The sequence below is a fragment of the Amblyraja radiata genome, chromosome 22 (assembly GCF_010909765.2).
Source record: "Amblyraja radiata isolate CabotCenter1 chromosome 22, sAmbRad1.1.pri, whole genome shotgun sequence".
In the NCBI taxonomy this organism is placed as follows: Eukaryota; Metazoa; Chordata; class Chondrichthyes; order Rajiformes; family Rajidae; genus Amblyraja; species Amblyraja radiata.
This window is the reverse complement of record NC_045977.1, coordinates 32,050,488-32,070,382: the sequence shown is the minus strand read 5'-3', so window position 1 is coordinate 32,070,382 and position 19,895 is coordinate 32,050,488. Positions and strand designations below refer to the sequence as shown.

The 19,895-nt window shown below is 43.8% G+C and overlaps 1 protein-coding gene across 1 annotated transcript in view; it reads left to right on the top strand.

The window, feature by feature from the left end:
* The first annotated feature begins 1,069 nt into the window (after positions 1–1,069).
* llgl1 (LLGL scribble cell polarity complex component 1) overlaps positions 1,070–19,895 on the top strand; it is a 91,530-nt gene continuing 72,704 nt past the window's right edge. The window contains exons 1-2 of the mRNA XM_033040226.1: positions 1,070–1,324; positions 2,852–2,949. Coding sequence (XP_032896117.1) covers positions 1,244–1,324; positions 2,852–2,949 — 179 coding nt within the window. The 5' untranslated portion in view covers positions 1,070–1,243. The remainder of the gene's footprint in view (positions 1,325–2,851; positions 2,950–19,895) is intronic.

Sequence of the window (19,895 nt, the reverse complement as noted above, 5' to 3'; positions counted from 1 at the left end):
TTTCACTCACGGTTACCCCTGTTTCCACAATTTTTTACAGCGTAAAAATTGACCGTTTTGTTGGTTTTTAACAGGTAAGAACACATGTGTTGCGTGTGTTACTAGTGTATGCCAGAAGCTGCCTTGTACTCCAGTAGGATTGAGCTACTCCGTGCGTCACACCCTATGGCCTGATGACCTTACGTGCAACCACCTGCTCGAAGGGCTGAATGGCCTACTACTGCAGCTATTTTTCTATGTCGAGACCCTCCTTTAGACTGATGTCGGGGCGAGGGGGGCCACATAGACAAGGAAGTGTAATGTGTGAAAATAGGACAAAGGGAATGGAGATCAAGGAAAAGAGAATAGGTAACTCTCGTTTCCCATATCCCTAACCAGTCTGAAGAAGGGTCTCGACCCGAAACGTCACCCATTCCTTCTCTCCAGAAATGCTGCCAGTCCCTGCTCAGTTACTCCAGCTTTTTGTGTCTCTAGATCATTGTTAGTTGGGAGAAGGTCACAACAAAACAGACATAAAATGTAGTTTGAGACAGTAAGACTGGTCGGAGAACTGGGAAAGGGGTTGGGATGGAGAGAGGAAAAGCAAGGGTTACTTGAAGTTAGAGAAGTCCATGTCCATACCGTTGGGTTGTGAGGTGCAACTCAACTGGGGTCTGCTATGTTCTGTTGTGCTGAAGCAAAGCAAGAATTTCATTGTCCTATCAGGGACACATGACAATAAACTCCTTCTCCCCCCCCACCGCACCCCACCAGTCTGAAGAAGGGTTTCGGCCCGAAACGTCACCTATTTCCTTCGCTCCATAGATGCTGCTGCTGCACCCGCTGAGTTTCTCCAGCATTTTTATGTACCTTCACTTGAACACTTGTGCCACTAACTACATTTCCCAGGATGCCTTGAAACCGGAAGCGGCACGATGGGGGGGGGGGGGCGCTGCGACGCGATTGGAGCCACTTTGATTGGAGCATACGTCATCACGTGGGAGGGTGGGTCCGATGGTTGATTGGGCCGGCTGGAAGTCACTCAGGTGGCGGGAGCCAATGGAAGCGATCGCCCGCGGAGGCGGGACCAGGCGCGCGGAGCCGCCACAAAAGAAGCGGCCGCGGAGCAACGGTCCCTCGGTCCGAGCTCCAGCCCCCAGGCGTTGCTTCCCCTCCCTCTCTCTCTCCCTCTCTCTCTCTCTCTGCGGCTCCACAGCTCCTGCACCCGGCCCAGCTCAGCCCAGCCTGAGCCCCGGTCAGAACCATGATGAAATTTCGATTCCGCCGGCCGGGCAACGACCCGCAGCGGGAGAAACTCAAACTGGAGCTGTTCGCCTTCAATAAGGTGAAGAAGGGGGGGGGAGGTGAATGCAAAGGGGGGAGGGAATGAGAGGTGGGTGCAGGAGGGGAGGTGAATGGAGGTGGAGGGGGGTAGGTGAAGGATAGAGGCGAGAGAAGAAGGGGAAGTAGAGGAGGAGGGCAAAGGAGGGGTAAATGGGCCAAGTCGGATGGGAGCTGTTTGCCTTTAATAAGGTGGAGGGTGAAGAGGAGGGTGAGGGGGGGAGACGAGAGGAGAAGGGGGGGGAGCTGGAGATTCCCCAAAGATGAGGGAAATGGGGCGTCGGATTGGAAGTGTTTGTCTTCAGTAAAACGTGAGGGAGATGACGAAGGGTCTCGACCCGAATCGTCACCTATTCCTTCTCTCCAGAGATGCTGCATGTCCCGCTGAGTTACTCCAGCATTTTTGTCTATATTTTGGGAGGGGGAAAGTAAAGGGAGTTAAATGGGGAGAGTTGGGCCAGTGGGAGAAACTCAAATTGGAGCTATTCATATTCAATAAGATAAAACAATGAGAGGGGAGAGATGTTGAATTGAGGAGGTCATGCGGAGGTCTGTAGAGGAAAGTTGGGAGGTTCGAAAGGTGGAGGATTTGGAATATGATGGAGCACGATAACCTTGGGTGCCAAGATAAGTAGTGGAGCTTGTATTGTAATGGCCTTACGCATTCTGTTGTGCTGCAGCAAGTAAGAATTTCATTGTTCTATCTGGGACACATGACAATAAAACACTCTTGACTCGAGAGAATGAAGATGGGTGGAGGGTCTGATGAGACATGAAGGGTGCGAGGAGAAAGAAATGGATGACATTTAGTCGTGACACATTTATCTTTGTATCCTGGGAATTTAGCCACTTCCATGTGAGGTTGGAGAGCCCTTATTGCTGTAAAGGCAAGGTGTTGGCTCCCAATATCACTAGGATTGAGTAAATCTTTAGCGGGGAGGGGGGGGGGGGGGGGAGTAGTTGGGTTGACGTATGATATTTTAAGAACCTGAATAATCTGAAAATTATTACTTGATTTTTCTTTCATTGAAGTTTTTGTTGTCTTTAAATAAAATAGAACATTAATTGATATTGTGATTCATCACAACCTGACTATGAGTATTTCACAGCAGCCACGATGTACACTAGTGCATCAGGGTCAACAAGTTAACAAAAGCCCTTTTTACTTTCATATTTTAGCACACTGAAGCTGTGAAGAAGATTGGGCTAAAATTATTGCTATTAATATCTAATGCGTGCAAAACAGTTAGATGCTTTCCTACTTGTTCTCCTTGGGTTCCACTGCAGGATTTTTTTACATTCTTGTCCCATTGTTTGCCTGAATGGACCTAAACTTGAAATTCCCTAATATCTACCCTTTTGACCAAGCTTTTCACCACCTAATCTGAGTTCTGTGGCTCAGTGCCACGTACTGTGCGACAAAGAGCCAAGTGATGTTTAGAATTTTCAATGTGTGATGTGAACACCAGTTGCAGAATGTTTGGCAGCACTGAATAAATCATAAATGCATTTTATTGTTCCATCCCTATAGACAGTCGAACATGGATTTCCAAATCAGCCTAGTTCTTTGGCGTATGATCCAAAACTCCGGCTTATGGCCATTGCAACCAAGTCAGGATCTTTGAAAATGTATCCTTTTAATAAAAATAAACCTTGGGACCGTGGTGTTACTGATGCATGTGAAGGTAATCATTTTCTGAAACACTTTTTTGAAGTTCTTCATTAAGCAATAAACGTGAGTGGGTAGTTTTAAATTGCAGGAGCTTCAGGTTGCATTTAACCTGATTCCCATGACAACATGCTCTTCATTGTGGACCATGAGTGGAAATGTGTGGATTTTGTGTTTTATTGTCATTTCGCTTAATTTTGGTCGTACGATTGCAGTACTTTATCATCATGTGTATCTTTTGGCGATCAAGGTGGAATTTCTCAATGGAATGGCATTTAAAAATGGACTTGTTTTGAACTTTTTGCTGGTTGTTGCAGCAATATGGACCAATGTGTGCTGTGGAAGATGATCCTGGCAAGCTTTGGGGTGGATAAACCTAGTCATTCTCTCCATCTGTAATATCAATCTTGCGGTATAAGAATATTGATCCTTTTTTTCTCCATGCTTTGTATTTATTGTACATAAGATTGTAACATTGATTGGAGGCTCTCTTGGGTCCATCTTGAGCGTTTTCTCTCTATTGGAATGTCTGAGAAAAGTGAGTGGGAAGAATGTGGTTAATGTGAGAGCTCAATTTAATCCACCTGCCATTGGACTTCACTATAATGAGGGGGGGGGGGGCGGGAAGGTTATGAACACCCTTTTGATGGTTGCTGCTAGCAAGTGTGATCAAGGTGTGAGGAGGGAAGAATGTTTCTATTGTGTACAACAATATTTGTCGTGACAAATAACCAAAACATTATGTAGAAAAGTCGTGTTCCTATCTGCACACCATTCCTCCCTGTGGTTCTACATTTCACTCGTCCTATTGTACCCTTTTGTCTTCTCCACTTATTACATCCAGCTCTCCATACTTCTCTCCCCTGCCCCACCCTTCCCCTCGTGTTTTTCTACCAGCTTTCTCCCCTCTACAGCATCAATCTGAAGGAGGGTTCCAGCCTGAAAAGTTGTCTGTCCGTGTTCCTCCAGCAATTTGTTTTTTCTTGCTCAGTGTTCCAGCATCTGCAGTCTCTTATGTCTCCATAGAAAAATTTCCATGGAGGAACCCTACTTGGCTGAATAGGCATGGCTGGAATGGGCAAGAGGCAAATTACAACATTCCCTGGGAGAGTGTTGCTTTTTTTTTAAAAACAGCTGTCATAGTGCTTGTGCCTGGATGGTATTTTGGTGGGTTGTTGCCCACGTTGCGGGTTCTGGTAATTCCGACTGTTGCTTGTGCAGTGCCTGTGCTGCGTATTGTGACTGATGTGGCCACTGATCTCTGTTCTTGCAAGAGCGTCACTGATGGTGCAGTTGAACCATAAACATCCTGTGCAAGTTTGCATTACTGTGGATGTTTAAAACGATTCAATTTATTCAAAAATTATGAATAAAACTTAAAAATATTAAGATGTTTTATCCACTTTAGAAATTAATTGCAAAATTAATCATTGAAAATAAAGCTGCACAATTTGCATGCAACACTAATCAAGATAGTCTGTACAGATAAACGTGCCTATTCAAAATTTAAAAAAAATTGTGCACTGTAGAATCCGAGCTATCATCATCCGAGATGATAGCTAATTATGTTGTTCGAGTTGTCTTGTTGGCAGTTCTTGCTGCTTTTAATTTCTGAAATCCTTTTGTCTGCTCTAGTATGTATTGTAACCTTTGAAATATTCAGAATATATAGAAAATGCTTACCGTTTTGGGCCAATGTCAGAAGTGTTTGAAGTACGAAAGTGAAACAAACTCCGCTTATACATTTAAGCTGTCTTTATTGCAGTTTGGGGTATACTGGATCGGTATTTACTGGCTAACAATGTTGTCAGTGAGTCGGAGGAGGAATGTATAGCTCACTGCAGCTTAGGCTGTTTATGGTGTTTCACTCGGAAATTAGTCTTTGGCTGTGGAGAAAAGGGAAATTCCCCTAGATTGTATTTCCTAAATTGAGTAGCGACAATTTATGTGTAAATTATGTGCATAAAATCAATCATTGTCATTTTCTGTCGTATGGCTATCAGTCTTGTTTGACAAAGATATTGTCCAATTATTTCCATTCTGGCTGTAGTATTGACACTATATACAGCCTGTTCGCTTGGGGAGCAAGAGATCTTTATACTACTTACCAACCTAGTAATTGGGCCTTGATCATCAATAATAAGGGAGCCTGCACTAAGCAAGGTTCCTCAATTATGAAATAAACGTGACCTTCAAGACACTTGGCAATCCTTTTACTGCATTGTTTGATATTATTACTGAAGGTTACAGTCTTATTTGATTTAGATCCCCTTAATCACTGGTCTAAACCTCTGGATGCAAGTCTGGTAAACTTGAGGAATAATTATTCTCTTCTATTCCTTTACGAAATAAACTGAACTGGCAATATGTCTTGAGCCTCTCGTCAGAAATTATATAGATGGTAATTGCAGAGAAATGTATCTTAAAATTAACTTTATTACCCCGGGCACAATGCTTCATGGTAACTGGCTCTAAATAAGTGATATTTCACAGCTGACCCAGCATTGCTTTGGTTCTAGTTCCCTCTCCAGGCAAAAGGTCATTTTAATGCAGGATGTGTCGGGGCAGGGGAAATGGGTTGGCTTTTATTGTATGAATGCTCAATAGAGCAGACCAAATGGTTCCTTTGTTAGTAGAAACCTTGTCTCTGTGTGTTGTTGAGGTCTGCATGAGAGCATGACTGGAACTGCAGAGCTGCTTGCTGGACAAAGGATGTGCTTGCTGACCTTTAAAGCAGTCCACAATGTTTCTCTTTAGTCTGGAGACATAAGAGATTGCAGATGCTGGAATCCAGAGCAATGACCTGCCAGAGGGAATCAGATGGCCAGTGTAAAGAGAACAAGGGGAGAGACAGAAGTGAGAGGTAATTTGTGGATTGGGTAAGGGTGAAGGATGACAGGAGTATGGAGCTAGGTTGGGTGGGTGAGAGTGTGTATAGCTTGTGGGGGCAGAGGTTGATTGATGATGGATGGCAGCAGGCAAGAGGGGAGGAGAAAGGGGAAGATGGAACTCGGAGAGGGGGGTGCGGCAGATTTAAAGTGGAGACAGACAGCTGCTGGAAGGAGATAAGCAGAAACACAAAGGCTGTCAGTGTTGGAATCTGATAAGGAAGGTGATAATGGGAACCATAGGGGAGAGTTGAATGGCAAATAGAACCAGAAGTAGATGGGGAATGGGCAGGAAGGTTGGGGGGGAGGGGAGGGAGTCTGTCCATGTGTGAAGTAGGTGGATGGGAATAAGAGGGGTAGAGCGATGTAGATAGTGGGGAAAGAGCTTGGGGAAGGGGACAAAATGGGTGGACTGGGGGGGATGGGATTGGAAGGGGAGAGAGGAGAGGGTTGTGTCACATTTCAACATTTCATTGTTCACACCCGTGGGTTGCAGGGGAAAATACCTGAGGTCAGCCAGGGGTGGTATCTGGTTTGCATCCCCCACCCCTCTGGTCCTTATCTCTTAACCTTACCAACCTCTACATGCAGTATATCAGTCTTCAACATATCCACCAGCTTCAACACGATTCCGCCATCTCCCCCACCCCGCCACCTTCTGCTTTCCACAGACACCACTGTCGTTGTGACTCCTTGGTTTGCTCATCCCTACCCCTCGCCAGGTACCACCAGCTGCAACTGCAGGCAGAGCAACACCTGTTCCTTCACCCCTCCCCCTGGTTCCATTGATCCTTCAGTGTGAGATAGCTTTATAGGCACCTCCTGTAACCTCATCCATTGCATTTGGTGTCCACTGAGTGACCACTTCAATGAGCTCTTGCACTCTGTCTACCAGGGCTAGCTGGAGTTCCTGTTGCTAGCCGCTTAAATTCCTCTTTCCATTCCCATACCAACATGTCTGTCCTCTCCTTTTTCCACTGCCAGAGTGAGGCCAAATGCAAACTGCAAACGGAAGAACGGCACCTCATTCCACATGGGTAGCCCACAACCCAACAACATGAATATTAATTCTCCAACCTCTCTTTCATTAATGACTAACAGTCTAATCCTACTGATCCTTTTTCTAAGTGTACTGTTGTCATGTCCTTTATAATAGCGTTTAGCATGCAGGTAGAAACAAAATGCTGGAGAAACTCAGCGGGACAGGCAGCATCTCTGGAGAGAAGGAATGGGTGACGTTTCGGGTTAAGACCCTTCTTCAGACTGAAGGGTCTTTGTCACCCATTACTTCTCTCCAGAGATGCTGTCCTGTCCCACTGAGTTACTCCAGCATTTTGTGTCTTCGGTTTAAAGCAATATCTGCAGTTCCTTCCTACTCCTTAGCAGGCAGGCAGTTTTAATGTGTGTTTCCTTAATGCGAACTAAAGACAATGCGTACGATGAATTAGGGAACACCATCTATACCACGCGGGCTGAATCGGTTATAAAGCTATTTCAATCAGGAACTAGAGAATGACTTAAAAGTTACTTTGGAAATTCACAAGCAGGGAAAAAGCTGCATTTGGTGGGGTGGGAGGGGTGGATGAGATAGTTGAGAGGAATAAACTCATTTCCATATAACTTCCCCACAGTAATCAGACACCATTGTCTCTTTAAGCACACATCTGCTACTTCAACCACAGGTGGCCACTGAAATTGACTAGCAATCGCTTCTATTGCTACTTGTGCAATGACACTCTGCTCACCAATGTAATATAAAGTCTAGTTTTTAATAATGACAAAAAAAACTTTCTGCTGTTGAAAAGACTTTAATTTTGAAAATTTTGCTGGGAAAATAAAGCTGTTATTGTGATCCTGAAACTCAATCCTTAACTCTCAAGCCTTTGGCACAACTGCCCTCTCGTGTGATTTTGCATAACATACGATTTCTTAGGAATTTAACTCTCAAATTCTAGCAGAACTACCTGCACTCCCTGCATCTGATGTTGAGGCAACTGGTCTGTTCCGTTTTTGCTTTCTTCCCTTTTTTTTAAATTGAATTGTATTTACCTCCTTCCGAACTGCAGCATCTGTTTCATAATCTCCAGAATCTATGAAGATGATCAAAACATCCTTTTGTTTCCATGGCAACCCATATTAATACTTTGGATGCAGATTATCAGTCCTGGGGATTTATCTGCTTTTAGTGCTGCGAATAATTTGCACTCTTTATCCTTTTGGCTCACGCCTGTCTCACCATCTCTGGTAGAGGCAAGGAACTGCAGATGGTGGTTAATACACAAAAGGAACAAAGTGCTGGAGTAATTTAGCAGGGTCTCCTCTCTCCCAGTTTTCTCTCACCCCCACCCCCCCCCCCCCGCAGAAGGGTTCCGACCCAAAATGTCGGCAATCCATGTTCTCCCGGGATGCTACATGTCCCGATGACTTAATCCAGCATTTTGCCTCTATCTTTGGTGTAAACCTGCACCTGCAATTCCCTGTTATTACAAGATATACAAGGACCTGTTCTTTCCCCAGGCAGCACACATGTGGAACTGAACACCAACCTCCATGAAGAGAAAATGAGCATGGTGTGATCTCCAGTTTATCTTTCATTCCATTTTTATAGCGAAATGAGTTGGTCATTTGGCATGCTGACACCTTTATCTGCCATACATTGGTAATCTGAAAGCCCCAATTGAATAAATGAATTAGTACTTTCATGCAGTTTGTAATGGGGTGATTGTTTTGTGGTCGGTGTTAAAAATGCCCAAGTAACTGACTCAACATCATGTGACCTGAGACAGTGGTGATATTGAATGAGTCAAAATTGACAGTCATCCCTGAAGGATGGGGCTGATAGTGCTGGATTCTACTCTGTGCTGGCAAACTATAGATGACTATTGGGATTGTTTATCTAAAGAGTTACTGTGATTGAATAACATTTTAAAGTTATTGGATCACTCTTCTGTTTTTGATTTTAACGAACAAAGACGATAAATGTTTGGGGCAAGGTTGTTTGTTTGCCCGTATTCTCCACCATTATGGTGGTACAATGGTAGAGTTGCTGCCTTACAGAGACCAGGGTTCGACCCTGACCAAAAGGACAAAGGACATTTATTGTCACATACACCAATTGGAGCAATGAAATTTGAGTTGCCATTGCAGCACACAAATAAGGCCCTCTCGCCGGAATGATGGAACTCCAGCGTCGGAAGAACGCTCTCAGCGGTTTGGAATACCGAAACGGCCGCTTGCTACCGGAGACCGCGGCTCCCGAAAGTCCACAGGCTGTGTTGGGAGGAGCTCCAACATTGGCGATCTCGGCGAAAGATCCCAGGCCGGTGTTTAAAGTCAGCTCCGCCGCGGCTGGAAGCTCCGCAGAACACAGCTCCACGATGTTGAAGTTGGCACTCCGGAGCTCCACACAGCGTCCCGGGTAAGGCATCGCCCTGCTTTGCGATGGTACCTTGGTGCTAAAGCTACAGCTCGAAGCTCTGGCCGGTCTCCGGCAGGAAAGGCCGAGCCAATCCGAATGGTAGGCCGCGAGGAGGGGGCAAATATGCGGCTAGGAGGAAGGACGCATCCTCGCCCAGGTAGGGATTGGAAAAAAAACGGTTTCCCCCGTCCCCCACATAAAAAGACTAAAAGAGCCTCCAGAACAAAACTTTTTAACAAACTAAAAATTAAAAAAAATGGTGAAGAACGAACAGCTGTCTGCACCTTCTCCCTGTGACCGTGTGGATTTTCTCCGGGTGCTCCGGTTTCCTCCCACATTCCAAAGACCTACGGGTTTGTAGGTTAGTTGGCTTTAATTAAAAATTGTAAAGGATTCCAATATGTAGTATAGTGTTAGTGTCTGGGGTGATTGCTGGTCGGCACGGATTCTGTGGGATGAAGGGCCTGTTTCTGCACTGTGTCTCTAACCTAAACTAAAAAGTGTGATCTGGCACTGGTTTTAATGCTAAAACCAGAGATTGATAACAACGAGGTTGGGCTGTTCAAGGGATGGTCTTGTATGGGAGGGAATAAAACCAATTTGCATTGTGTTCAGTTAATGCAGTGCGATCAGGCTGTTCTGTTGGAGCATTACTTTGCCTTTTAATGATGGCCAAATGCTAAGGAACGCTCCCAGTAGCGAAGTCGCCAAAGAAAGGGCTCTTTGAAGCAATTGCTGTTGTCTGCCAAGTAGTGTGTGTTTGGCAATGGGTTGCAGAGCAAATCATTAGGAAGTGGGTCAAACTAATTGTGGTCCATGGAATTAACTGACTTGCATTGTGGCTGTGCTTTGGAATTTGATTAGATGTATGAGCAAGTCGTCCTTCTTGAGAATGGGAATAAACCTGCATGGAATTGCCACTGTTCAGTGATATTTATGTTATGAGTTGTGGACTAATCTAGAAAATGACCACGTGACTCAATTCGCACTGAAGGTTTGGCCGCGGCTGTTAAAGCTTCACTTCTTTTAAAGTCGGAACGGCATTTGCCATTCATCGTTACAGAATTGGCCAAGAACTGGAAAAATAATGACCAGAGCACCACCAGCTTCCTCCAATTCCCCAGCAATTTTGGAATTTATTTTGTTAGTCTAGAGTAACATTGCATAGAAAAATTAACATTCACTTCCTGACATCAAACTTCCAGAATAATAAAATTCTCCTCCCCACACATCTTAAATAATTGACTTTATCTGCCAACAGAACAGGTGAGGGGAGTGGTTACAAACACTTTTGCTTATACATAGATTGCTGTTCTGGCTCTCAGTACAGCTAAATTTATGGTTTGCAGTACAACTAAATACATTGCTCGAATGATCTTTCCCAATTCTGACAAAGGGTCTTTGACCAGACATGTTAACCCCTCACTCTTTCCGCGGATGCTGCCTGATCCGCTGACTGTTTCCTGGGATTTTGTTTCAGACTTCCAGCATCTGTTATTAAATGTTGTTTGAATTTTCAGAGACTGAATGTTAAATTTAATACCTGGTGTTACTGAAGGGTGTACAGTGATAAGCAGCCTCTTCCTGTACAGCATTTGGTACGTCTTAGATGCGCATGGGTTGGTTATTGAAACAGTGCAGGAGATACTTGGACAGGTCAAGCAGCAGTGGCGAGAGATATGGAGCTGATGTTTTAGCTTAATGACCCTTCTGCTCAATATAAATCGAGAAAATAAACTTGCTTTAAGTGTAAAGTTACTGCTTTGATTGGGCTGCTTAAGTACGGCTCTCTGCCAGTGAGCAATCCTCTTAACTATGAAGTGTACTGAGCAATATGACAGCAGAAGAAGGCGCATTGTCTGATACCAACCTCAGAGTAGCCACTCTGCCTCGATATTGACTGTGATGTTGGGGTGAGGCCAGCAAGAATGAGGGCCTACAGACCAAAGATGACTTTTTCAGTTTGTGTTGCTACTGATGTCAGATATATGAAGCCAGCATTATAAAATGGCAGCGTGTAGAACTGCAGATGCTGGTTTAAACCGAAGATATACACAAAATGCTGGAGCAACTCAGCGGGTCAGATAGCATCTCTGGTGGAAAGTAATAGGTGATGTGTCAGGTCGAGACCCTTCTTCAGACTGCTGCTCTAAATCAGTGCTGTAGGATTGGGTGGTTTGTACCTGCGGTGTATAAATTAATAATGCCTGTGTAAACTTGACATCGCGGAAATACTTAATTGAATGTGGCATTAAAGAAGATGAAAGTCGCTTGAACTCAAAGATGAAACGCTACTGAAGATAGTGTTTGATTTCATCTTTCATACTGAAGTAGAGATCCAACCAAAAACCTATTATTTTTAGCCAGAGATGCTCCCTGACCTGCTGAGTTAATCCACCATTTTGTGCCTATCTTTGGTATAAACCAGCATCTGCAGTTCCTTCCTACACATGAAACATTACCGATTGAGTTGTATCTGGTATTATGAAAGATGGCCGTGGTTGTTGAAGGTTAGTGATTATTGTTGACGTGCTACAAGAATTATTTTAGGCTATTGTCAAGAGGTCAAGTCATCACGCATTGCTTTATCACTAACCTTTTTATTGTACAGTAAACTCATTTAATGGACTCATTTATAGCGGATTTTTGTTATAGCAGATGGACCTACCGACGCCACCCCCAGGCGAGCCCTTCACCCACCGCATGGTCTGGTTGATGCGGCTATTGTTGTGGCTAGTGTTGTAGCCCTGGGGGACAGCTGCTTTCGTCAGGCCGCTTCCACTGACATGATGCACTTGGTCACTGTGGGGCTCCCTCCCCTCTCACCACCTGGCACTTCTTCTTTTCAGCTGTCGCTTTGTCTGCCCACTGCCACCTCCTCCTATTACTCTGCATACTTGGCCTCTTCTCTCTCTTTCCTCCCCCCCCCCCCCCCCCCCCCGCCACAACTGCCACCTCTATTCCTTCTCCCATGGAATTGCCGCCATACTCTATTTGTCAGTGACTGGGAGAGTGGAAGAGGTGGCGGCAGTGGAGTGGGAAACAGACAAAGGAAGGCTGTGGAGGCCAAGCCACTGGATACTTTTAAGGCAGAGATAGATACATTTTTGATTAGTACAGGTGCCAGATGGTATGGGGAAAAGGCAGGAAAATGGGGTTTGGAGGGAGAGATAGATCAGCCATGATTGAATGGTGTAGACATGATGGGCTGAATGGTCTAATTCCACTCCTATTCCTTATGACCTTATTTCCTTACAATCAGTCTGAAGAAGGATCCCAACCCGAAACGTCACCTATCCATGTTCTCACGAGATGCTGCCTGACCCGCTGAGCTACTCCAGCACGATGTGTCTGCCTTTGTGATTTGATTGATGGCAGACAAGATTATAGGTCTAGTAGCCAGGAATCGCATTATTGGTGCCATCTGACAAATTTTGCATGTAATATCCATCATTAGTGGAAATGTTCTATACCTCTAATTTTGTTTTCAGGTTGTATTGTGAAAGGTGATTTCAAATCCATGACAGGTACTTGAGCAGCATTATTACATGTTGTTCATTGTTCAGGCTATGGTTTACAAAATTTGGATTGGTCTGCGAACCCGTCCCTTAACTTCAAACAGCCAATAGCTCATCTGTTCCCGTGGGAGATGGAAGATGTAATTTAGAAATTAGAGGGGTTGGGGGAAATGTGAATTTCAAACCCGTCTTCCATTTGGTTTAAAGTGAATCAAAGTAACTTCTAATTCACGCAGGAGTGAGTCTCTTCGCTCACCACTTTTAATGATCGGACAGTCGTACCCATCCTCTCACCCTCCAATTGCCAGAGCCATTCTCCAGCAGCCAGAGGGAAAGAACAGTTGCCTTTAAATGCTCCTTTTTCCACCCCCACCCTTGCCATTTCCCAATGAGATGGCAGACAGTAATCCCTGCTCCATTTGTATGTCCAGCAGGCTTACTTGCCCTGTCATTTTACATACTAAACCTCACAATAAATCTTGTATCTGTTTTATTGTAAACTTAATGTTTTATATTTCAGCATTTAAAACTTGTCACATGGTAGGCAATATAGTAATTGCAAACTGCTGCAGCATAAGAAAAGGAATTAAAATTTTCTCACTCCGTTATTAAGACAGTGAAGAAATCCAGCTGACGTGGCTCTCTTCTGCCGTTAAAAGAAAAAAAGATGTATTTTGTTTTCCTCTAATGGATCCAACTCATAAATGTTTCTAATTATGTAGCCGCCTCCACCCCCACAATATTGCAACATATTCAGGAAAGGACCCCACTTTAAGGAAAGGAAGCTAGTAATGTGCCAAGATTATGATTTTTTTGTTTTAAATAATCTTTTAGAACAAACAACACTGCAGGCCTGAAATATTACTGAAAACCCATTGGAGACCTAGTGGCCTTTTCGCTTTCACAAGTCCACACGTTTTACGAGTTGAATTAGGCCATTCGGCCCATCGAGTCTACTCCGCCATTCAATCATGGCTGATCTCTGCCTCCTGATCCCATTTTCCTGCCTTTCCCCGTAGCCCTTGACACCTGTTCTAATCAAGAATTTTTCTATCTCTTCCATAAAAATATCCACTGCCTCAGTTCCACAGATTAACTACCCTCTGACTAAATAAGTTCCTCCTCACATCCTTTCTAAAAGAGCGCCTTTTAATTCTGAGGCAATGACCTCTGGTCCTAGACTCCCACCAGTGGAAACATCCTTTCCACAGCCACTCTATGCCTTTCATTATTCTGTAAGTACTTTCTCGCAAGTTGAATGTGTAGTCACCGACACTGGCATTGGCCTCAGCTGCGCTGGTCTTTTTGTCGGTTACATCGAACAGCCTTTGTTTCAGATTCTGAGCATTCACGCTAACTATCCCCCTCATTATTTTATACACCTCTGTAAGATCACTCCTCAGCCTCTTGCACTACAGGGAATAAAGCCCCAGCCTGTCCAACCCGTTCCAATAACTCAGGCCTTCAGGTCCTGCAATGTTCTTGTAAAGTATGGTCATGCTAAGAAAAAAGTTTTAATGACAGTATTTGAGCCACAGAATACACTCTGTTCCTGGCAACAACTGCGTAACTCTTCTGCAGACGTTTGTTCTCCATTTATCATCTCCCAGCCTCTGTTACCATCTCCACCCTTCCCTCCCCAATCAACCCCACCTCACCTGTTAGCTCTTGTTTCACCCCTCACACCACCTCTTTGTACTGGCTACTTCCCCTCTACACTTTTAATCCAGATGAAGGATCATAACACAATGTCCACTGCCCATTTCCCCCCACAGATGCTGCCTGCCCTGTTGCGGTCCTCCAGCTATGATCTCCATCCACAGCAGGCTATTCCCAGAATGAATTTATTATTTCTTGTGAGGTGTCTCGGAGTTTGAAATCTGGAGAGCACGATCTCCATGACCGGGAAAAATAGATCAGACAGGTTATTGGTTGCAGAGTCCTGCTGTCGTTGTTGCTATTTACCCGAATAACAGCATGTGCTGTGAATATTGACAATCTAGTAGATGCTGAGAAACCACAGTATTGCATTGTACATGAAATAAGAGTTAGCTGTATTATGCAGGATGACAACAGAAAGGATGTCCATGCTGTGCAGAAACATTATACTCTGATGTTTTATCTTGCTTCATACACAGACATGTGTAGAAGGTTTTGTGAACCACAAATTACTACCAATCACTGGAAATAATTTTGAGGAATTTGTAGGAAAATTGGCTATATTTACTTTGACTCGATGTTGACATTTAATTTCATGGATTAATGTTGTAACTTTGCACCCTGTTTGTTTCTTCACTAAAATCTTGAGTGTTTTGCTATAATGTTCTTGTAAAGTATGGTCATGCTAAGAAAAAAGTTTTAATGACAGTATTTGAGCCACAGATTGCATTGGAAATTGAATAATGCATGGTCACTGTAACAAAATAAAACATGCTGTGTCATTGAGAGTGGTTTGTTGGAAATTTCATTGTTCATGACATTGGGTGGTAAACTATCCAAACAGAATATGAGGTTCTTCCATTTTCTTTTGTCTCTCTGTAGATCGACATTGAAACGTCCAAATTCGGGTAACCCACACTTCTGCTATTCTCCTCCCGCAAACCTGTCCATCTAGTCTTCTCTTCACCTTCCTCATCTGCTTTCCTCACCCGAGTCCATCTCCCCTTCATCCCCTCCCCCATCTAGTCCCACCCATTACCTACTAACCTCTGTCACATCCCTTGAAACATACTGGCATATTTCCTCTTTGCAGTCTTGATGCAGGGCCTCGGCCCAAAATACCAACTTGTGCCTTTGTTTTGCCTTCATACTTGCTGTTTGACCTACTGACTTCTTCCTGCATTCTGGTTTGTTTTTGTTCCAGATTCTGACATTTGGAGTCACTTTCATCTGCATAACTTGGCAGTTTTGCTGTCAAACGAGTAAGAACTAAGAGATGCCAATTACTGTCACCCAATACTAGTGCGTGATTACATTTGCAAACAACTTTCTATTTTATTTTTTAAAACTCATTCAGGATCTAATTTATTCACGGGGTTTTGGAGTGAAATGTGTTCTGCACTTGAAGGAGAATTAAATAAACTGTGCCTCTGTAGTCATAAAATAGACAGGAAAGATTCCTGTGCTCCTTATTGATCATCACTTGCTCATGTGTAGGAAGGAACTGGTTTACACCGAAGATAGACACAAAATGCTGGAGTAACATCTCTGGAGAGAAGGAATGGGTGACGTTTCAGAACGAGGTCCTTCTTCAGACAGAGTGTCAGGGGAGAGGGAGACTAGAGATATGGATGGGTAAGGTGTGAAAACAACAGATCAAAGCAGACGATGATCAAGGGAAAGTAGTTGGCTGAGGGGAAGGTGACAACAAGGCACACAATCAGTAAAATGTGACCTTTGCGACAGACTGTCACTCCCGCATTGGTCTCTTCAGCCACAAGCGACGCTGCTCTCGCCGAGGTTTGGAGCAGGCAGCCAACAACTAGGATGCATCACCCATGGCCAGTCATGACCGAGGGGGGGCCTACTACTACTACTACTGAAAGGGGATTAAAAATAACATAAAGAAACGAGTGTGGGTGATTTTTTTTCCGTTTTATTTTTCCTTTCATTTCCTTGTGATGTTCCGCTGTTCAATAAGATCAAAGCTAATCTTTTGTAGCCGCACCACGTTCCATCCCTAACCCAGCGTTGTCCTTCACCTTGATGGACAGGAATAATCTCCAGAGTTAGTATTTGGATAATTCAGTTGTCCTCTGATCATCTTCGGTGCATGCATTAGCAGAAGTGTCAGTTATGATGTGATGATGGATCCTTTTTGACTGACACTTGCTTTTTCAAAATACCTAAATAGCATAAAATTGACAGGCATCCCTACTCTGAGCAAAGCATTATTGCCTGTTGAGGTGTTAGAAGTAGACTGCACTCCCTCTTTCTCCTCTTTATCAAATGTGATGTGTTTCACCTTTCTCTGATGCTGTTTGCTGTCACAAATTTACTGTAGTTTGACATCTTAGGTCTTGTGCCTCATTCTTATCCCACTGTCCTCTACATCAGTCTTAATATTCACATACTCCTGTGATTTGAACTGGAGTTTTGTATCAGCATTGAAATTGCTGCATGAATATCTTTCAACCAGGCCTGGAGAAGTAATACTACAGTAGGAACCTGCTAGGTTTTGTTGCTATATTTTGGAGGGGGGGGGGGGTGGGGGGGTGGTCGGGGGGTGACATCAGTACTGATCAATGATGTGTAAGAAGGAACTCCAGATGTTTAAACCGAAGATAGACACAAAGCTGGAGTAACTCACGAGGACATCCAGCATCTCTGGGGGGAAGGAATGGGTGACGTTTTGGGTCGAGACCCTTCTTCAGACTGGTTAGGGATAAGGGAAATGAGATATAGACTGATGTGGAGAGATAAAGAACAATGAATGAAAGATATGCAAAAAAGTAAACGATGATAAAGGAAACAGGCCATTGTAAGCTGTTTGTAGGGTGAAAATAAGAAACTAGTGCGAATTGGGTGGGGAGGGATAGAGAGAGAAGGAATGCCTGGGCTACCTGAAGTGAGAGAAATCAATATTCATACCACTGGGCTGTAAACTGCCCAAGCGAAATATGAGATGCTGTTCCTCCAATTTGCGATTAGCCTCACTCTGACAATGGAGGAGACCGAGGACAGAAAGGTCTGTGTGGGAATTGGAAGGAGAATTAAAGTGTCCAGCAACCGGGATTATATCTCCCCACATCACTGTCTATTTCTCTCGTTTCCCTTATCTCTAACCAGTCTGAAGATGGGTCTCGAACTGAAACGTCACCCATTCCTTCTCTCCAGAGATGCTGCCTGTCCTGCTGAATTACTCCAGCTTTTTGTTTCTGATGTGATGTTGCTGACTGAAAATAAGTAATTGCACACACTAGTGTTTAGAAATTTATCCTGTATCTGTACACTGATTGTAATCATGTCTAGTCTTTCCACTAACTGGATGCCACACAAGAAAAAGCTTTTCACTGTACCCTGTTACACATGGCAATAAGGTAAACTCAACTCAATATTGTGATACCTGTAAACGATGCAACATCTAAACAAAGATGTCCAACTGGTTTATTGTATGTAGTTCATCCTGGTTGTGGGCATTTTGAATACAGACTTGACGCCATCATCTTGCTATTTAGAATTGAACAATTAGACCTACATTAGAACAAAAAGTTCCACGGCTGCGTAAAATATTCTGATTTGGTGTAATTTCATGCTGCATGGAAGTGGACCTCTGATTTTTAAAGTAGTATTTTGCTTCTTAAATGGACGGTTGGAATAATAACTGCAGTGTTTTGTGCATCTGCGGTTTTGTTCTAGTCTGCATTTTACTTTTGTTTGTAGCATTTATATTTTCAAAGAAGTGTCTCCAGGGATTAAAGTTTCAACAACAACTTGTCAAAGAAAGTCAGTTGGAGCCTTGCAATTATGGCTTATTTTCAAAACCAGCAAAAGCCACACATCATAATTTGGTAAAGCGTATATTGGCACAAGGATGTTGATTATAGCATTGTGGTCGAGATAAAATCAGTTTCTGATTAATATTCAAGTACCCTATCCAGTAGAATTAATTAAGCAGTGAATACTTACCAAGCTTGTAACCTTTCTTGCCTAAATGAATGGTGACTGCAGGTGCATGGGTGTCCGAAACAGTGCTCAACCTTGGAAATGTGTGATTGTTCCTACATAGTTGCTGGCTCTAAATACTGGAACGACTTGGCAGAAGAATACATGCAGGATACAGACCACAATATCATTGCATTCACTGAAAGAAGTATCTCCAGGTTTCAATCTTTACCAGCAAAAGTTTCACTCCAAGAGGCTACAAGGCCCTTCCTATTCACTTGTTTTAGACGTCTTCGTAATCGAGTCATTGTGACTTGGCTCCAGTTTGTCTGGGCATTAAAGAACTGAGGAGTTGGAGAGCTTGAAAACATTCTTTGGAATATTATCAGTTGGATAGGATGAATGGGTATATGGATAGTTGTCTTTGCACCACTGAGTTCCAAGTTTCCTTGTCACCTTGCCTTAAATCTTTGATCCTTAGATTCCTCTACCCTGGAAGAAAATTGTCGCCATTCACCTCATGATTTTAAAGCTATAACCCCTTGTCCTCCTTCTCTTCTGTTACCATTTAATTACTTGCAAGGTTGCAATAATTGACAGGTTTGAGGAATTCCACTTTTAACCGTGGTCTTTGCCAAATTAGCATTTTCTCCAACCAAGAACGAGTGTTGCGTTTAATTTTGAGATACAGCATGGAAACATACCCTTCGGTCCACCCAGTCCACCCCGACCAGCAACCGTATAATTCTATCCAGCACACTATGGATAATTTACTGAAATCAATTAGCCTACAAACCTGCACGTCTTTGGAATGTGGGAGGAAATTGGGGCACCCGGAGAAAACACACACGATTACAGCTATGTACAAACTCCAAAGGGACAGCACCCATGGTTGAGATCGAACCCGAGTCTCTGGCCCTGTAAGGCAGCAACTCTATCGCTGTGCCACTGTGCTGCTCTCATGTAAAGTAAAAGTAGGGTCAGGATGTGGCTCTTTAGCCCTGTTGAGAAATCTTTTCCACCATTTGGTCGATTGGTTATAGAAACATAGAAACATAGAAAATAGGTGCAGGAGTAGGCCATTCGGCCCTTCGAGCCTGCACCGCCATTCAATATGATCATGGCTGATCATCCAACTCAGTATCCTGTACCTGCCTTCTCTCCATACCCCCTGATCCCTTTAGCCACAAGGGCCACATCTAACTCCCTCTTAAATATAGCCAATGAACTGGCCTCAACTACCTTCTGCGGGAGAGAATTCCAGAGATTCACCACTCTCTGTGAAAAAAGTTTTCCTCATCTCGGTCCTAAAAGATTTCCCCCTTATCCTTAAACTGTGACCCCTTGTTCTGGACTTCCCCAACATTGGGAACAATCTTCCTGCATCTAGCCTGTCCAACCCCTTAAGAATTTTGTAAGTTTCTATAAGATCCCCCCTCAATCTTCTAAATTCTAGCGAGTACAAACCGAGTCTATCC